Here is a 20,781-nt window from a genome sequence, read left to right on the forward strand (position 1 = left end):
GGTTTGTTCAAAGTGGATTACACTTTAGCCTGGTTGTGGTTCCGGTGTGGGATCCATGCCCACCAAGAGCTTGCCTACTTCCAAGTTTTTGTAACTTGTTAAACTATAATGGGGGTGCACGCCGGGGAGAAGATTCTTTGGCATGGACCCCACATTGATGATGTAGTTATGCCACTAAGGCCTGGTGGAGGCCACGTGGGTGAAACATGGTTCCCTTGGGATGGCACTACCTCTTTCAATAGGATGAAAACTTCTAGTGGACATAACTTTCAATCCATGACTTGGATTGAGATAAATATTATGTCGTTAGAAATCACTTGATGTGATGATCACAATGATGGTATCATAATTAAATTTCGTATACTTTAAAAAATAAGGTTTTTGGTAAACCCATCTTCATAATAAACCTCAAAGATTGGGTATAAAAGTAACCCTCCCACATCCCATGATGGTTAGGGGGTGGGACGTGGTTATTCCTTCAATCATTCCTTGATTGAAGGCTTGTATTTCCAAGATCACTTAAAACAAGTTCCTAAATTATAGGGATTAAATCCCTTGATAGATTACTTCTCTTGAGTTAGCAATTTGAATGGATCCTATTGCAATTGTGTGTTTAAGTATTGACACCCTTTATGGGTGGATGAGAGGACATAATTCCTCTTTTTCCTCATGTCATGTTGGAATATGAAACCTCCCTTGATTTACCTACTTGAAGTATGTGTCAATGTAGCATGTATATATCAATAAAATAACACACACTTCATAATTGAACACATTTCCTTCATCATTAATTGCATAATACATATTTTAATCATTTCCAACGAGAGTTTTATGAGATATAAATTAGGTCAACATGTATCAAAAGTGGGACTTATGATCTACAATGGAGAGGTGAATCAATGAACATGGGTTTAAAAATTTCAAGACATAAGGGAATCTAGTTGTAGCTAAATACACATAAGCATAAACAATATTTTTTTTTAACCATCATCTTATAGTCTCAAAAGTATGTGTAGGAACACTAGTGAATTTTTTAATGGATCAAGAATTTGTGTTGGTTAAATGGAGAGGCTATAAGACTATTATTTATGAATCAAAATATGTCTATAAGCCACAATTTTATTTAGATGTACTTGTGTATGACATTGTGGTGTTTTAAAATCACGTGTCACTCATTAAATTTGATATCATTGTTGAATGCAACGTATATAAGGTATTTGTGTATTGTGAGACTAGGTGTGATCAGCGAAAAAAAGGCCAAAATAACACCATCCCGATAAATAGCATTGATTTTTTCAAAAAGGTGGAGAAAAATACACTAAAAAAGTCAGTGGAAGCAAAAAAGGGAGCTAAATACGAAGCTAATCACAAGGATTTGTTGTAGTGTAACATTTCTCCTTGAGGGCATAAAAAAAATCAATTAAGTGGTTTTTTTGCGAATGATTTAGACTCATCTTTGATATGTTGCAAACATCAAGTGACATATTAATATTTGAAATGGAAAGGAGTATAAGAAGTGCAAAGTTGGTCTTCTCAGCATTGATTTTTTTTTTTAATTAAGTAAAACGGTCTACTAGACTTAACCATTTATTTGAAACATTATTGTATATATTTCCTTCGATTAAGGTAATGTCAAATTCAACTTGCACTTTGAAGGGCATCATACCTCCAAAGTGATTGGTTGTCAAAGGTGGCTCCATCACCTTTTGGATATTTTGAAGGATTTGGGTGAAATTATCTATCATCTTGTTCCTTTGTCATGCAAGGCTTCCTTGATAAATATATTGATATGATCTCTTGGTTTCTCATCATTATTGTATGTCATTGGAAACCACTAGGGTTAGGAAAGGAAGTCTTCGACAATATTATTTAGTCCAAGGCACGTGTCTTTATACCCTAATTTCATTAGGGATATGAACGGTACAATAAAAAAGAGAAGATTACTCTATTTCCACTAATTTGAATCATATTGAGAATGAAACAAAGATAGAAAAGCATGGGAAATAACACAAAGATATTATATAAAGCACAATAACATAATGAAACCAAACTTCATTAATGAACGAAATAGTGAAAATAATGCAATATGCAAATAAATCTAATTTATTTATAATGGCCTTAGTTTATCTCTAAGATGAGCTGTCTTTGTGATACTCATTCTCAAAAACCCCTTCCTAAGAAGTTAAGACCTTTTAACATAAATTCTAGAAACTTAAGAGATTAAAAACCTTATCCCTAGGGTATGATGTGTATTGGCGTAATAGGAGATAACCAAAGTTTTCACAAGTCAAAGAATGTTGTGTTAGGATAAAAAACAATTTTAAGAGTTAAAAGACATTGTGCCAAGGAGGAAATATGGACCTTAGCAAACACCACATGTTAGAGAAAAAGATATTGTGCAAGCATCCATAGGCATCTATGGAAAATTTGACTTGTTTATGATTTGAATGATGTCTCCCCATTAGAATAAATCACATTTTGAATGGGATTTGAATTTTAAGGTCCAATCTCCTTCCATCATCAAAGAGACTTCCATCATCCCTGTAAAATTAATCATAATTGAAATAAAGCAATTAAGAATAATTAAAATAAATAAATACCTTAATCTAAATTTTAGTTTAATATAACTTTAGTTTAATATTTTATGAATTTGATTTTTTTTTCTAATAACTTATGAAAACAAAGACAAGCATTTCACAAAAATCATGGATGAAAATAAAAATATTAATATTTAAAAACACAGTAAAAAATGTTGAATTTATTTTTATACCATTTTATACTAGTTTAATAATTTAAAATTACATTTTGGGCATTTTTTTTAATAAATTAAAAATAAACAACCATTTTAGGTTTAATCTTCTTCATTTGATATATATGTAATCCTATAAATGAAATAAGACTAATTGTTGGAGTCCGTAGAAGAGGGGACTAACCAAAAATCTTAGTAAATCATGAAATGGGTGGATGGGAGCCTTCCTTTTCTTGATGTCCTTATTTCAAAGAAGGACGATGGATCATTCCCACACCAGGTCTTTCTAAAGAAAACTCACATGGAGCAGTCTGAATAAAGACGATGGCTGGAAAACTAGCAGTTGGTGGATCCCTGCCATTTCTTGTTAAGTTTATATATATATATATATATACATATATACACACACACACACACACACACACACATATATATATATATATATATATATATATATATATATACATATATACATATATACATATATATATATATGTATAGGGGACTAACCAAAAATCTTAGTAAATCATGAAATGGGTGGATGGGAGCCTTCCTTTTCTTGATGTCCTTATTTCAAAGAAGGACGATGGATCATTCCCACACCAGGTCTTTCTAAAGAAAACTCACACGGAGCAGTCTGAATAAAGACGATGGCTGGAAAACTAGCAGTTGTTGGATCCCTGCCATTTCTTGTTAAGTTTATATATATATATATATATATATATATATATATATATATATATATATATATATTTTTTGTTATTTATTTGTATTTTTATCTTGACTATGACTAATTATTTTTTTCATTATTAATTTATTTATTTAGTTAATTGAAATAAATTAATTATTATTATTATTATTATTATTATTATTATTTATGTATTATTTATTATTTTTTAAATTTGACCTAAATATTATTTTTATTTTTATTTTTAGATATTTATTTCTTTAAAATTTTCCTACTATTTTCCTTAATTCAATATTAACAATTATTTCTTTATATTAAAACATTATTTATTTAGTCAAAATCTAACCACTAAATTATTTTTTTTTCATCTATTTAACTTGATGCCAAGATCTTGTTCTTCATCTTGTCACAATGAACCACATTATATGATTGGAAATACCTATAATGTGATTTTTATAAAAAATTCCTTACTTTTCATAATATAAATTAGACAAACCTAAATTCAATTAAAAAAACTCTAATGAACCATGAAATATAGTTATGGTTGGCTTGGAGATGGTGTAGACAGTGCAATATCTTATATATTTACCAACATACAGCTAGAGTTTGGGCCAATAGAAGTACTTTTGTAGTAAAGCCATAGTCCTCTCCACACCAAAGTGTCCTATGACCCAACTGCATTGTGTTACAGGGAAAAGTGTCTATTTAGAACCACTCTATCCCACTAAGGTGTGAGAGGTGCCTTAGAAACAAACAGAGAAAAGCTACTTATGTTTTTCCTTTATGAATTATAGATAGAGAGGAATAGAAAAACTAACCTCTGTCTTTCGCTAATCCTTTGATTCGATCCCTCTCTTCTTTGATAGTCCCCAGCTACCTGCTCCCTTGCACGCCCAGCTTCAAAAAGTACCTGTAAGATCACAGAAGCATAGCACTATACAAAGACATGGATTTATATTCATAAACAACTTAGGATCAGATTTAAATTGACCATACAAATGTAACAAGCATCAATGATACAAAAGCATGGAGGAAAACTCAAATAGCTTTTATTGATAAACAAGAAAAGATCCAGGAGGAGTTACAACCAGTTGTTCCGACCCAGCATCAACCTCCCAGCAAAGAAGCCCCTCTTCACCTCAAACAAAGCTTAGATCACCCAACAATCTGATGTTTGTCTCTAGAAACCAACAACAATTCCTTACAATATGCAAAATTCCAGCCTCTGGATCTCTGGGATGAGGGATCCATATATAGATATCTGTAAGGGGGATGAGTCAGTTTGTGATTTGATTAGTGTCTTCTCTCTGACAGTTCTTGCTTCCACTTGGAGACTGAGGGCCTCTTACTCATCCTTGGTCGAATTCAATGAGGCAAGTGTCACAGGAGAAGATTCTGGAAGCTTCCATTGCCTCTCCACCTCGTGGAATGACACTGCCATTTGTCATTTCTCGCCCATCGCACCCCACAGAAGGGACTTTTGAAATGAAACACACCCTCACAGTGCATTTGGGTGAGATGCAACGCACCTAGCCAGTGGAGCAGCTGCAATGATCCCGTTTTGACCAATTTTGAGTAGTTTTTCATGGAGAACTTCTAGGAGAAGCTGTAATCTGTTGACCTTGTTCCTTTAGGGGTTAGAACAACACTTTTAGGGACTTAGGAGCCCTTGGTTTATGGACATTTCATGCTTGGTGTTGTAGGGCACAAAAATGTCTATAACATATTGTGTCTCCCAAATCTACTTGGCACACTCAATTGAAGGAACACAAAGGTGGCCCAAGTAGCATAATAATGCGTCCTCGAGGTGGAAATCAAGAATTTGCTTTCCATATACTAGCATCTCGTATGTGGAAGCGAACTTTGGATCATTTTTGTATAGTTGGAGACATCTAGAGATCTCATGACCATAAGAGTTGAGAACAGTAGTTAGTGTTGCAACGAGGGGTCGACTGAGGCAGTTTGTAACATGATTGGTGCTATCCTTTTTGTATTTAATGTTCAAATGGAATTGTTGCAGATATGTATGACTTATGATGGTGATCATTCTACAACTTCCCCTGTGTCTACATAAACTAAAGAGGTTGGTGATCAGTGTGGATGATTGTCTCCTTCCCCAAAATGTAGTGCATCCACTATTGGCAAGCCTGCATAATGGAATACATATCTTTATCATAGGCTAGGTACTTTCGAATTGTCTTGGAATGTGTCTCACTATGATAGGCCAATGGAAGCCCGTGATGGGTGAGGATTGCACCAATAACATAGTCTAAGGCATTTTTCTCGATTTCAAATGGTTGTTGCAAGCTTGCCAGTGTGAGTACCGATACGGGGCAAAGGCAGTGCTTCAACTCAACGAACGCCTTGTTTTGGGACTCAGGCCATGAACATTTTTCTTTTTCCCTTCCCTTAGTATTCTAACTCAAAGGCCAAGTAATGTGGGAGAATCCCAACACAAACCTTCGATAAAAATTTGCAAGGCGCAAAAAACTACGAAGCTCTATTAGAATGGTCAAGGCTGGCCAATCCCTAATGACTTGGATCTTAGTCGGGTCTACATGCATGCCACACTAATCTATGATGTAACCCAAGTATTGGACCTAGCTCATGCCAAAGGTGCATTTCTCCAAGTTGGCAAACAGTTTGTGCTGCCGAAGAGTTTGGAGGACCTGTCGAATGTGTTGCAGGTGTTCTTCCCAACTCTTAATGAAGATGAGGATGTTGTCCAGATAAACCACCATGAACGAGTTGGTGAAGGGATGCAAGATGTCATCCATTAGCCTCATAAATGTAGCAGGTGCATTTGTCAACTCGAAGGGAATAACTAACCATTCGAAAAGGCATTCCTTGGATTTAAAAGAAATCTTACATACATCTGTGGGCTCTATTGGAACCTGGTGATAACCAGACTTCAAATCGATCTTGGTGAAATAATTTCCCCCTTGAGTTGGTTCAATAGGTCATCAATTTGTGGGATTGGACGCCTGTTCCTGATAGTGATTTTGTTTAATACCTGATAATCAATGCAGAGCCTCCAGGTTCCATCCTTCTTATGTACAAGTACAATCAAGCTCCCACAAAGTGAGGAACTTGGTCACATGTTCCATTTTTGTAGAAACCCCTGGATTTTCTGCTTAATCTCTTCATTTTCCAGAATGGAACGACGATATATTGGCCCATTGGGTAGAGGTGCTCTGGGAGTCAGATCGATTGAATGTTTGACTTAACAATGCAAGGTACCCCTGTGGGTGAGGAGAAGATGTCACTATATTCTTCCATGACTATATCCACCTGCTTTTGATACTTGGGGGAACCCTTCTCGAGGCCATGGATGTGGCCATGACCATCCCCTTAATTTGAGAGCGAATCAGAAAGAAAACAAATTTCCCAATTTAGGAGATGACCTTACTGCATTACTTAGCAGATATCAAATAGATGGCGGTAGGTGGGGCTACCTCCAGTATCCTGTATAACTTAGTACCCAAATAAATAATGATAGAGCGAGGTCTAGAGTCATATGCATCATGTCACTTCCATAGGTATGGTTTTCCTAATAATACAACACAAACTTCAAGAGGAGTGACATCACATAGTACCTCATCCGTGAAGGGCTTAATGATACAGGGAAGGCGACACTGCTCACTGACACAGAGATCTCGTCCTTGGTGAATCCTCCCGATGGTGTATGGTTGTGGATGTGTTGTAGTCGACAGGCCTAGCCGCGTCATGACCTTTGATAAAATGAGGTGATTTTGGCTGCCACTGTCAACAATGAACTGCAACAAATAACCCTTCACCCACATTTGTGAGTGGAATAGGCGCTGCCCCTCTTCTGAATCTTCAAGCTGAATATTTTGGATCTTGGTGGTGGCCACAGTTGCACTGGGCTCCGCGTCAATGACCTGATTTCATTTATCATTCCCCTTGTCAGGTTCTAACGCAGATTTGGAACCTACATCGGACTCAGAAGGCTTCAACTTGACCACTAGTGACTGCTCGGCCTGACACTCACTTGTATTGTGAGTGGATCTCTTATGGAACTCACACCATGTTCCAATGTCCTTCTTTATCTTCGTGGTTTTGTTCTTTTCTTCTGGCTTCAGCGGGTTATCCTGGGTTGCCCCACCTTGGCTTTACCCTTTACTCTGTGGTTTGGGGGCGCCTTTCCCTTGCTTCAAATTCATAAATCCAAAGTCTCGCTTCTTTTGCTTAAGCTTCTACTCAATTTTGATAGTGTGTCGGTACATCGTGTTGAGTTAGGAGATGTCCAGGAACCCCCCCCCCCATCATGGATGTACCTGTGTAGGTAGTCGTGGTACTTGAGTAACAAATGTTTCTCAAAATCCTTGATAACCAACTTCGTGTGAAGGGTATGAAAAACATTGGTAAACTCTTGCACGTCTTGTTCCCTTCCTTGTCGCAGTGTGCTCCATTTTATGTATTTATCCTCATAACTCCTCACAAGGTAATACTGTTCGTTGTTGGCATCTCGGAATGAATCCCAAGTGGGCACGGCCAAAAATAGTGAGGGCGTACTTTCATCTTTCTGCTCATAGTAGGTTTCTCACCAGTCCTTGACCTAGGAAATGGCTTTGAGAAGAGCAAAATTAATCTTTTCCCCGCTGGAAAAATCATGCATAGAAAAATATCCTTCTAGCAAATTTAACCATTTATCTACGACGTCCACATCTATTTGACCCTCAAATATTGGCATGTCAAAGTTAACTTGTACCTTAAAGGGTGTGACAATTTTAGAGTAGTTTCTGGAAGTAGATGCGTCACCCTTGGGTAGACGTTGAAGGATCTAGGCAAAGTTGTCCAGCATCGCGTTCCTTTATTACTCGATGGCCTCCTCGGGCAAGATTTTGAAAGGATCTACTGCCCCCTCATATTTCTTTTCTTCCACCATGGGAGGTTGTCATGAATTGTGAGGCTAGTCTTGCAAAGGTTCGACCAGTTCAATTCCTAACTCCTTATATCCTGACCTCGTTGGGGACATGCAAAGAAAAATAGAGAAAGAGCAGACCACTCTGATACCACTAATCCAAATTTATACAGGAACACAACAAATTACAGATATAACAAGAAATACAAAGATGCAGTAGAAATAACACTTCATTTCATTAATGTCAAATATTGAAATATGCTTACAAACGGAATTGAAATAAGAATAGCTCGGGCGATGGTAGCTTATCTATGAGAAGAGATGTGGTGGCTACATGCCTTTGAATTGTGTTATAATAAGACTCAAGGGCCTATTTATTATTGAAAAACATGAGAAAATCCTAAACTCAGGAGATGTAACACCAATAGTTTGTGGGCCACGTTTGGGTTAGTTAGGCAACCAATTTACCGGGGTCATAACTTGGTCATATTATATCCATTTGGTGTGTATGATACCTTGTTGGAAAGGTCTCTCCAAGTACTATGGGTTTCTCCATAGGCACTTGTCTATGGCTATGGGCATGCACAAGACCTAAAAAAAAAAGTCATTTACGGAGTCAAAACTACTCCAAAAGTTCGAGACGTGAAAAAATGCTAAAAATAATAACCGCTGAAATAAACAAGGAAAAAAATGAAAGTGATTGGAGGTCTAGGTGGAATAGGTGGGTGGCCACAAATATCCACCTAGATCATTACAACTTTGAACTCGGGTGAGCCAACAAGAACCAACTAATTTAGCTGCTATTCTAGAGTGTAACCATGTTGTTTGTCTTTTTCCCAACATGAAGTTCCTATCCTCTTGGTCAAACTTTGTAACATGAAGTTCTAATGAAGTGTGGGCCAATACTTCCATTGTTTCACAGTGGAACCCTTTCTCATGTTGATTAAACCTTGAAACATGTGTTTCAATGAAGGAAACGGTGATTTGGACAAGGTTTTAGAGTGGAATCATCAATCAAGGTCGATTGAGAGCCCCCCTCGCCCCCACCCCCACCCCCCTTCATTGTTAACATTTAACTAGGGGATGGGAGTTGTAGTTGGGATTAGCATCAATCCACCTCTCCTTGATCAACAATTCTGAATGATTACAACTGTCCTTTCCCATAATTAATACCACCATTGAGGGGCCCATGGTACAATTAGTTTGGTTAAAGTGGATTACACTCTAGTTTAGTTGTGGTTCCGGTGTGGGAACCATGCCCACCCAGAGCTTGCCCACTTCTAGGTTTTCATAACTTGTTAACCTATAGTGGGGGGGCATGTCGAGGAGAAGATGCTTTGGCATGGACCCCACACTAGTTACGTAGCTATGCCACTAAGGGTTGGTGGAGGCCATGTGCGTGAAACGTGTTTCCTTCGGATGACACTACCTCTTTTAATAGGCTAAAAACTTCTAGTGGACATAACTTTAAATCCATGACTTGGATTGAGATAAATATTATGTCTTTAGAAATCTCTTCATGAGATGATCACAATGACGGTATCAAAATTAAATTCCACAGACTTTCAAAAATAAGGCTTTTGGTAAACCCATCTTCATAATTAAACTCGAGGATTGGGTCAAAACGTAACCTTCCCACGTCCCAGGATGGTCAGGGATGGGTGGGAGGTGGTTATGTCTTCAATCATTCCTTGATTGAAAGCCTGTATTTCCAAGATCACTAAAAAAATTTCCTAAATTCGAGGGATTAAATCCCTTCATAGATTGTTTCTCTTGAGTTAGCAATTTGAATGGCTCACGTTGGATTGGTGTGTTGAAGTATTGACACCCTTTATGGGTGGATGAGAGGACATAATTCCTCTTTTTCCTCATGTCACGTTGGAGTATGAAACCTCCGTTGATTTGACCTACTTGAAGTATGGGTCAATGTAGCATGTATATATCCATAAAATAATGAAAACAATAAATAAAATAAGACATAACACGCACTTCATAATTGAACACATTTCCTTCATCATTAATTGCATAATACTTATATTAACCATTTCCAAAGAGAGGTTTATGAGGTAGAAATTAGGTCAAAATGTCTGAAAAGTGGACCTTATGATTTGCAATGGAGAGGCCAATCAGTGAACATGGGTTTAAACATTTCAAGACATCAAAGAAGCTAGTTGTAGCTAAATACACATAAGCATAGACAATCATTTTTTTTAACCATCATCTTATAGTCTCAAGAGGATGTGTAGGAACACTAGTGAATTTTTTAATAGATCAAGAATTTGCGTTGGTTAAATGGAGAGGTTATAAGCCTAATATTTATGGATCAAAATATGTCTATAAGCCACAATTTTATTTAGATGTACTTGTGTATGGCATTGTGGTATTTGAAAATCACATGACACTCATTAAATTTGATATCATTGTTGAATGCAAGGCATATAAGGTATTTGTGTATTGTGAGATTAGCTGTGATTGGCGAAAAAAAAGGCCAAAATAGCACCATGTCGATAAATAGCGTCGATTTTTTCGAAAATTTGGAGAAAAATACACTAAAAAAGTCAGTGGAAGAAAAAAAGTGAGTTAAATAGGAAGCTAATCACAAGGATTTGTTATAGTGTAGCATTTCTCCTTGAAGGCATAATTTTTTTTTTGATTAAGTGGTTTTGTTGCAAATGGTTTAGACTCATCTTTGATATGTTGCAAACATCAAGTGACCTACTAATATTTGCAATGGGAAAGGAATATAAGGAGTGCGAAGTTGGTCTTCTCAGCACTGGAAAATTTTTGAATTAGGTAAAATGCTCTAGTAGACTTAGGCATTTATTTGAAACATTATTGTCTATATTTCCTTCCATTAAAGGAATGTCAAATTTAACTTGTACCTTGAAGGACATCATACCTCCAAAGTGATTGGTTGTCAAAGGTGGCTCCATCAGCTTTTGCATATTTTGAAGGATTTGTGTGAAATTATCTATCATCTTGTTCCTTTGTCATGCAAGGCTTCCTTGATAAATATATTGATATGATCTCTTGGTTTCTCATTATTAGTGTATGCCATCAGAAACTAGTAGGGTTAGGAAAGGAAGTCTTCGACAATCTTATTTAGGTCAAGGCGCATATCTTTATACCGTAATTTCATTAGAGATATGAACGGTACAATAAAAAAGAGAAGATTACTCTATTGCCACTAATTTGAATCATATTGAGAATGAAACAAAAATAGAAAAACATGGGAAATAAACAAAGATAAACAAACAAGGGAAATAACACAAAGATATTATATCAAGCACAATAACATAATGAAACCAAACTTCATTAATGAATGAAGTAGTGAAAACAGTGCAATACGTAAAGCAATACAATTTATTTATAATGGCCTTAGTTTATCTCTAAGATGAGTTGTCTTTGCCATACTCATTCTCAAAACCTAATGTAGATTAGTTTCCTTGCTTTTCGTAATATAAATTAGAGAAACCTAAATTCAATTAAAAAAATCTAATAAACCATGAAATATAGTTATAAAGTGCACAATTTTGTACATCTTGCTAGTGTGTGTTCACATGTCCTTCAAAACACTATCACTATCATAGAATTGGGATCTCGTTTCCAAGAAAATGATGTTGTCCCATCATCGTCACTACCACAAATTACTGAGATGGAAAGCGCCAAGCCACATGAGGGAAACTTAAGACTCCGCGCCACTAAATCATTTGTTAAGTTTGATGGTTTAAGCAATTCGAATATTGGATAATTATAAAATAAAATAAAAAAATTTGATGGTTTAAGCAATTCTAATATTAACAATAAAATGTTGATAATTAGAAAAAAAAAAAATTTGCTATATTTGACAATCAAATCACCAGGCGTCAAATTCCATCCCTGCTCCCCGCATTCAACACTGCGCGTCCCGGATTCCATGCATTCAACGCAATGCAATTGATTTATTCAAAAACACTCGAGTTTTTCACATCTATTTTATTAATCACACAATTTCTTTTTCTTAATAATAATAATAATAAATCAACTTAAAACTGTATTTGAAAAACAAATCACAAGCAATTTCACTCTCAAATTGGATACGGTATCAATGGAACACAAATGTTCAAATCTACGATTCTCAGGTCTTTAGAGGAGTAAATGTTCAAATCTCTTGATTACAGATTCGATTCATCTAACGGATAAGGAGTAAAGACCCATTGCTAAGGCAGACTTGCGGGCCTTCGACGTTAGCGCGTCCCGCCGCCTATTAAGTCCTTGCAATTAGTTTATAAAATCAAACTCCAGATGGCTGCAATTGTTTGATAAAATCAAAGCGGCCAATATTGACCCAACCTTAACAAGTACCAGGGGAAGAGGAGATTGCGTTGGGATTTCCCTATAAAGAGAGAAGAATTGGATTGAGTAGTTCCATAAACATATCAAACATTGAGATTGAGCGCGGGATTCTTTAATAGAGAAAATTATTAGCTATGGGGGTTAGTTGTGGTACTTCGGTAATGGCTCTGGTGCTAGTGCTGCTCCTGGTGGGCGTCAGTGTTAATGCTCAAAACTGTGGCTGTGCCAGCGGTCTTTGTTGCAGCAAGTATGGATACTGCGGGACGACCTCCGACTACTGCGGCGATGGCTGCCAGAGCGGCCCCTGTACAAGCTCAGGTGGAGGATCTCCTAGTACCGGAGGTGGAAACGTGGGCACCATAATTTCCCAGAGTGTCTTCGATGGCCTTGCGGGCGGAGCTGCCAGCTCCTGCGAGGGCAAAGGATTCTACACTTACGACGCTTTCATTGCAGCTGCCAATGCATATTCTGGATTTGGCACCACCGGTGCCAGCGACGACCAGAAGAGAGAGCTCGCTGCCTTCTTCGCTAATGTGATGCACGAAACTGGAGGTATATAATCTATCTACTCAACAACCATAATAATCTCTACAATTTGATTTCAAAGAATTCCTGGATGATGAATTTTGATAGATCAATTAATTAATTAATTAATTCTTCCGTCATCATGTTAGGGCTGTGCTACATCAACGAGATAAATCCTCCAATCATCTACTGTGATGCGACATCCACCTCGTGGCCGTGTGCGAGCGGGAAGAGCTACCATGGGCGCGGCCCTCTCCAGTTAAGCTGGTAAGTAACTCACTAATACCATCCCCTCCTGTCATCTGTAATGGTAACTGAGGGCTAACAAACCGACTTACAATGAATGCAGGAATTACAATTACGGAGTAGCTGGGCAGAACATAGGCTTCGACGGGCTGAACAACCCAGACGTGGTGGGGCAGGACGCCACCATCTCCTTCAAGACGGCCGTGTGGTTCTGGATGCAGAACTGTCATTCTGCCATAACCTCCGGGCAGGGCTTCGGCGCCACAATTAAAGCCATCAACAGCATGGAATGCAACGGTGGAAACACTCCTGCAGTGAACAGCAGAGTTAATTACTACAATACAATATGTAGCCAGTTGGGTGTGGATCCCGGAGCCAATGTCTCCTGCTAAATCTTTTTTCTCTTCATGGCTGCCAAATATATCAATAAAATGCCAAAGATGTCCATGGCTATCCACTAAATAAAATTTGCACTGCACCTCTCGTGCCGTGTGCATATAGATTCTTTCACACATTTAGTTGAAGTGAACGGTTACAAAAGTATCATTGGTTTTCTTAAATTTGCATCTTGTATGATGATTTTCCAAGAATTTGCACGACAATCCGAGTTTCTCCGTTCTCTAACACATCATCAAAATTTGCCGTATTGTTCCGATCAGCAACGCTTGCTTTCCGGGTAGGTCAATCTGCTAATCGTAACTTTCCCAAACAGACAACATTTTCCTCAACTACACTTCAAAGCCGTCGAATTTTACAAATTTAATTTGTGAGAATGCAATCATGCAATTAATGATAACCCAATACGGTATCCAGATGCAGTACGAGTAGCTGGGGGAAGTCCTAATTTTGCATAATACGGAGTTCTGCAAGTTTAAGCAGAGCCCTAATTCATCATAATGAAAAAGAAAGCACTAAGCATGAGAAATAGCAAACCGCAATCATGGATGGTAGGGTGGACGAAAGTGTTAAGAATGGGTTTATATGGAATTTTTTTGTTCGCAGCAACCAAAAAGATATGAATAAGGTTACAACAAATATTGAATTTGAATTTAACTATGAACTTGAATTAATGGAGATGAAAGTTAGTATGGACATGTTGTGATAAGTACATCAAAAGATATAGAAAAAAAATGAACACAACTATTAAGAATGGTTGAAGTTATTCCAATAATAAAAGATGAGACGAAAGAAAAACAAAGATGATCTTATAAAAAATGATAGATATGTTCCATTAACAATACCTAAAATACAAGGAACTGCAAAACCAGAGGTGAAAAATATAAAATTCATAATCTTCGCATGGTACTTACATGTGTTACCTGCAGAATTTAAATTCAGGAAAGAGTTAGACATACTTGTAAGAGTTAAAATTAGCATGACTCTATTAGCATTCTAAGATCTTTCAAGGTTTATCCATAAAGTTGGGTTTATTTATCAATTCCAAATTCTGACGCCTGGTTTTATTATGTGATTTATTTATTGTATTAACTTCTGTAAATTTCTGGCTTCTCCTGCCAAACTCATATTAAAGGAACTGTGGAAAGTTATGGTCGCCAGCCTTCCAGTTCAGCAGATCCTCCGGCTGAGTTGTAACAGGGGTCGCTCTTGCAGCTATGTGCAACAGTCACAATTTCGAGCAGTCCCATTGCCAGTCCTCCATTGTCAATAATTCCTCTAACACTCCACCACGTACTCTCAATATTTAGTTTCTTGATATCTAATTTCACTGGTTTTTTTATTATTAGTAAAATAATAATTTATTTTATTTTTGTGAGAATCACATCAAATATTTTTTGTATTTTGATATAATTATTACCAAAAACATCTCACAAACTAAATATAAATTAAAAAAACATAATTTTAATCAACAATTTATTTATTCATAAATTGTTTTTTGAATTTTATAGCTGTTACACTCATCAGGAATGAAATTTGACCAGGAAATAGATTGTATACAACCAATCAATTATTTTGTCAAGTCAAATCAATTCTTTGTTACTATTATTTTGTTAAAATATTTTCTACCCTACCCGCAATCAAGTCAAATCAAATGAGCGCAAGTTTAGATTTTCTTCAGCACGCACGAACTTCAGCCTTTCCCGGAATCCGCCTTTTTTATTTATTTATGAAAATTACGAAATGGTTATTGACGACACATTCCGGATTCAATGGAATTTTTATCGTAAGAGTGGCCGGAATTATAGGAAATAAACACATTCCATTATCACGCGATGGAAAATAATGGCATTTAACAAGAGATAAGGTTGAAATTTTGTGACGAGTGGAGGAGTCAATACCCATTTAATTAGAGATAAATGTTGAAAATTTGTCAAAGATGGAAAAGTCTGATGCAAATAAGTTTTTGATATATTAAAAATAAATTTCATTCAAATTGAATTTTGGATTGCAGAGTGTATTTTGTTTAAGAAAGGAAATAATATTTATTTAAAGTAGTTTATTTTTTTTTATTATTTATTTATAGATGAAATGGACTTTTTTTTTGTTAATTTTAATCAAAATTGGAAAGATATTTTTAAAAATTTGAGTTTAAATTGTTTAATTTGCATAAATTAGAATTTATGCTCTAGAAAGATTTGCCTAAAATATTATAACATATATTGGTCAATCTTAAATTAATAGAGTCAAGAGTCAAATCAAATCCTAGAGGATGAACCACATTAGATGGTTCCAAAAGTCTACCTAAACTAATGATGTGATTAATCCTAAAGACATTCTGAATAACAATATGGATCATAGAAGTCTAAAATCAAAGTACTAATAAATTGAAACGTGGATAAATTAATTTCTTTCTCAAACACAAGGATTTGGATAAGTTTATGTGGATAGTAGCCACTGGTAAGTCCACATTTACAATTTAACTCCCACATAAGTGCTAAGGAAAATCCTAAATAATGGTGGGAAGTAATTCCTTATAAGTATACGACCTATTTTTAGGGATTTAGTTTTAGAACAAAAATTACGAATAAAAAATCATACAAATATCTAAATATCATGCATGAATATTGCAACTATATCCATAAATTATGACATAAAATATGTGAGGAAGTTATATTATGTAAAAGTTGCAACAAGACTTTCAAATTATGGTCCAATCTAATGTTTTGAAAACTATATATATTTTTAATAAGACTATATATATATATATATATATATATGAGTTAAACATTATAAGTTGCATTCTTCATTACTAGAGTTCTAGCTTTGTCCGAGGATAAACCACATTAATTGGTTCAAAGTGTTGACCAAATTCTAATGATGTAATTAATCTTAAAAACAATCTCATTAACATACATTTATTTTATAATAATTCTATATATATATATATATATATGAAATTGTTATTAATTATTTTATATTTAAGATTTGTCTCTAATCTAATCCAATCAACCTAATTAAATTAAATATATAATTTAAAAAACTATTAGTATAAATCTTATTAATATAATACTTAATTTTGAAAATAATTTAAAATATCCACATTAAACTATTATCAAACTTTTTTATGTTTAGAGTTTATTTTGGGTAATCAATAATAAATAATAGATGGTATGAAAAATTTTAACCAGAAAAAACTCTCACATACATCTATAGTTTTGAAAGCTATCTTGAATGTCTTCCCTCTCATTGGGAATTGGTTAATATAGAAAACACAAAAAAGTTTAAAAGTTTATTTGGAAATGATCTAGTGATTAAATGCAATAATAGACACTTTCTATCAACACATAAATTTTGTGACCTCAACCAGGTGGAATTCTTCTTCTTCACTTAGATTTTGCATCACGATTTCATCACAAGTCACATTCACTAGATGTTTTGGTAAGAGATGGGTCTCCACGAAGATGAAAGGCCCAGATGGATCAAAACTCATTTATTTCCCCCTTGAATCAAGAAAATGAATGAATAGTCCCTAAATTCGGCTAAAAGGTACATTGCCAAGCTTCACTCTAACACATTTCACAGATCCATCCCCATAGCAGAGAAAAGGTAGTGCATGCTAAAATTCTCTCTGAAGGAAAAAAATAGTTTCCAACAAATTTCGAACTCATGAAAAACTCCAAAAAAGAGTTTTAGTGGTCCGAGCAAATGTAGCTACTACAAAGAAAGACATTGAAACAAACAAACATATTATTCTAGACCGCTTTCTCAAGGGGTGTTTGGATAGAGATCCAAAGGACTACAAGGTCTCATTATTCTTGGGAGGGCACCATAAATGAAGAATATTTTAAAACCTAAATAGACAATTGTCCCACAAAAGAGTACAAGGCACCCACTTTGATGATAGCCTAGGAAATTAGGTTAGCCTAGAATCACTCCATGTTCATTGATGTGTCTCCTTCAATTATCCAATATGCAAGGCAAGGATTGTTCATATTAAATTCTATCCCACAAAGCTCTCATATGTAGGATTCCCTCCAACTATTACACACTATAATACAAAAGGACTCACCTTTGGAATTTTTTGAAGGTATGGTTCAAGGAAAATGGTCCACTGGAGGGGCGAGGTGGGTGAGACAATTCTCACACAAAAGACTACAAGTTGCCTCATTTAATAATAGCCTAGGAAATTGGGTTAGCTTAGAATTGCGCCATGTTCACTGTGATGGTATTAGAGGAGAGAAACTTTACAACAAAAAAAATCAGACAACGGAATTCAAAGACAGAGAAAACAACACAAATGGAGAACAAGACAGAGATCACAAACAATAATGAACACATAAAACAAGTTTTTTCATCACTGGAAGGCCTTGCCTTGTGTTGTAAATCTAACCCAGAATATTATAGATCTGATATAAAAGTATAAGATAATGCAAATAAACCCAGAAATAATATGAAATGATACTTTATTGATCAAAACCCTTATGGTAGGGCAACACCATACATTCACTCCTTAAGGAAGGAGAATACTCCACAAGCCATATGCCAGTTCATGCAAGAATACTTCTCTTCATCTTCATATCTCTCCATGTGGAGTCTCTAGCCTCTATATAGGCCTCATACATACAATACCATGCATCATTACCATGGTTTCCTCATACCATCAACTAATACCATGGGCCCCTTACATTATTATTAACTACTTGTGGTCCCTTACATGACATGGGTTAACCACCTTATTTATTATTATGGCCCATCCCATTATTACATTATTACCTTGGGTACCTCCCTTGGTACCCCATATTATCCCCCCTAGGTATATAACATTCCACCCCCCTAAGCATGTTTCGTCCCCAAAACATGGGAAGAACATAAATAATAAGATCTACTCAAAAGAGTAGTCCACTGATACCATGCACGTGCATCTAGCCATCCAAGAGAAAGGTGAACCCTCGATCTCGCTGGTGCCTCACTCACTTGAGATGTAATTTGACTGTGGCAGCTCTTCTGTGTTGATGTGTAGTGGGTGAATTTTCTCTCCTCGCTATCCGTCATGTGACTACTTGGTTTCCATCTTGATGGTTGTCTTGCGGGGTGATGTGGGTGATGGTATGTTGAAGTTTGAACCCACGATGTCTTTTTATTTAATTCACCCTGTTGTGGTGCCTGTTGTGGTGTCTTCTTTTCCAATATGACTTCAACCACTGAACCCTCATCAGTTGTGTCAGCACCTGTTACCTTTTCGGCTTCAGCCTCTGTTTGTGTTTGATTGTCGACCATCAACTGCTCATCATCTGATATGTCAGTTCCTGTAACATCTTCTGCTTCAACCTCCTTGGACTCTACCTGTTTATTAATGGAAATATCCTATAATGTAATTTTCTTCTTTTTATACCAGAGCTTCAAGATTTTCTTCTGCACATTAATATTTATAGTACCCACTAATTCCATCCAAGGGTATCCCAAAACAACATCCATGTTATCCATATTTGAAGCATAAAAATCACCATGAAACACATACTTATCCATAGAAAGTTTCAAATCCTTATAAATTTGAACATCCTTATCATCAACCTGTGTATTTTCAATATGTTTTGCTGGGACTTGCAATTTTTTTGCCAAGTTGACATTTATGAGATTTTGCTGGCAACTCGGATTTATAGACACAATGATTTTCTCCTTCTGAATCAATCCATGAACCTGCAATAAGGATATACCAGTAGGAAATAACCCCACATGTTTCTCCTTATCTTGTTTTCTAGCATGAGACCATCTGTCTAAAAGTAATTTTTCAAATTCTTCATCGGGCAGGTTGGAACACTTCTTTTGGTTAAGTAATCCCCACCATGTGGCCGCCTCATCTCTAAAATCCTGCACTGCCCACAATTTCCAATTGTTTTTCCATACCCACTTCTTTTGTTTTATGTATTCTTCAATAGTAGGACCACTATCTTTTCCTGTAAAATAAAGATACTTGATAGAAGCCATGAAGAGAGTTTTGAAAAAAACACTTACGTGGCGAAAATTTGAAATTGTCACAATTTAGTCAATATTGCTAAGAATCCTTATTATGACCTGTTTTTGGAAATGGAACACCCATTCTGCATCTGCCCATGTGATAAAAATTTTGATCCAGGCAATGAAATTTCAAATTTGCGCTACAACTCTCCCGCCGTCACCAAAATTTCTGCAAAAAAGAGTTGATTTAAATCCGCGATATCTCCCTCATCCGGACTCCGATTCAACTGATTTTTTTTTTTGAAATTAGGTATTTTTTCACAAAGATTCCAGATCTACAAGTAGATTTTGCAGATCGTGCACCAGGACGTCCAGATCTGCGCCACAAACTCGCTGCCCTGAAAAATTGTCTGCAACCCCACTGATTTTTAGATCAGCGATATCTCCTTCATCCGGACTCCGATTCAACCGATTTTTTTTTTGAAATTGGCTATTTTTTCACAAAGAATACATATCTACAATTAGATTTTGCAGATCTTTCACCAGGACGTCCAGATCTGAGCCGCAAACTCGCTGCCCCGAAAAATTGTCTACAACACCACTGATTTTTGGATCAGCGATATCTCCTTCATCCGGACTCCGATTCAACCGATTTTTTTTTTGAAATCGGCTATTTTTTCACAAAGAATACAGATCTACAATTAGATTTTGCAGATCTTTCACCAAAACGTACAGATCTGATCTGCAAACTCGCCACCCAAAAATCCCTGCAAAAAATATAAAAAAAAATTCCACTTTTGTGCCCAAGAAAGTGCTCTGATACCACTTGTTGTAGCTCTGATACCACTTGTTGTAAATCTAACCCAGAATATTATAGATTTGATATAAAAGTATAAGATAATGCAAATAAACCCAGAAATAATATGAAATGATACTTTATTGATCAAAACCCTTATGGTAGGGCAACACCATACATTCACTCCTTAAGGAAGGAGAATA

The 20,781-nt window shown here is 36.0% G+C and overlaps 1 protein-coding gene across 1 annotated transcript; it reads left to right on the top strand.

Moving 5' to 3' along the window:
• Positions 1-12,710: 12,710 nt before the first annotated feature.
• On the top strand, positions 12,711-13,988 carry LOC149238012 (endochitinase 4-like). The gene is made up of 3 exons (XM_089372890.1): positions 12,711-13,209; positions 13,332-13,449; positions 13,532-13,988. The coding sequence occupies exons 1-3, from the start codon at positions 12,792-12,794 to the stop codon at positions 13,818-13,820; spliced, it is 825 nt and encodes a 274-aa protein (XP_089229016.1). The 5' UTR covers positions 12,711-12,791; the 3' UTR covers positions 13,821-13,988.
• The last annotated feature ends 6,793 nt before the right edge of the window (positions 13,989-20,781 follow it).

Source organism: Pinus tabuliformis, chromosome 8 (assembly GCF_031772625.1).
Source record: "Pinus tabuliformis cultivar Carrire ecotype Pingquan chromosome 8, CPIR1, whole genome shotgun sequence".
Taxonomy (NCBI): domain Eukaryota; kingdom Viridiplantae; phylum Streptophyta; class Pinopsida; order Pinales; family Pinaceae; genus Pinus; species Pinus tabuliformis.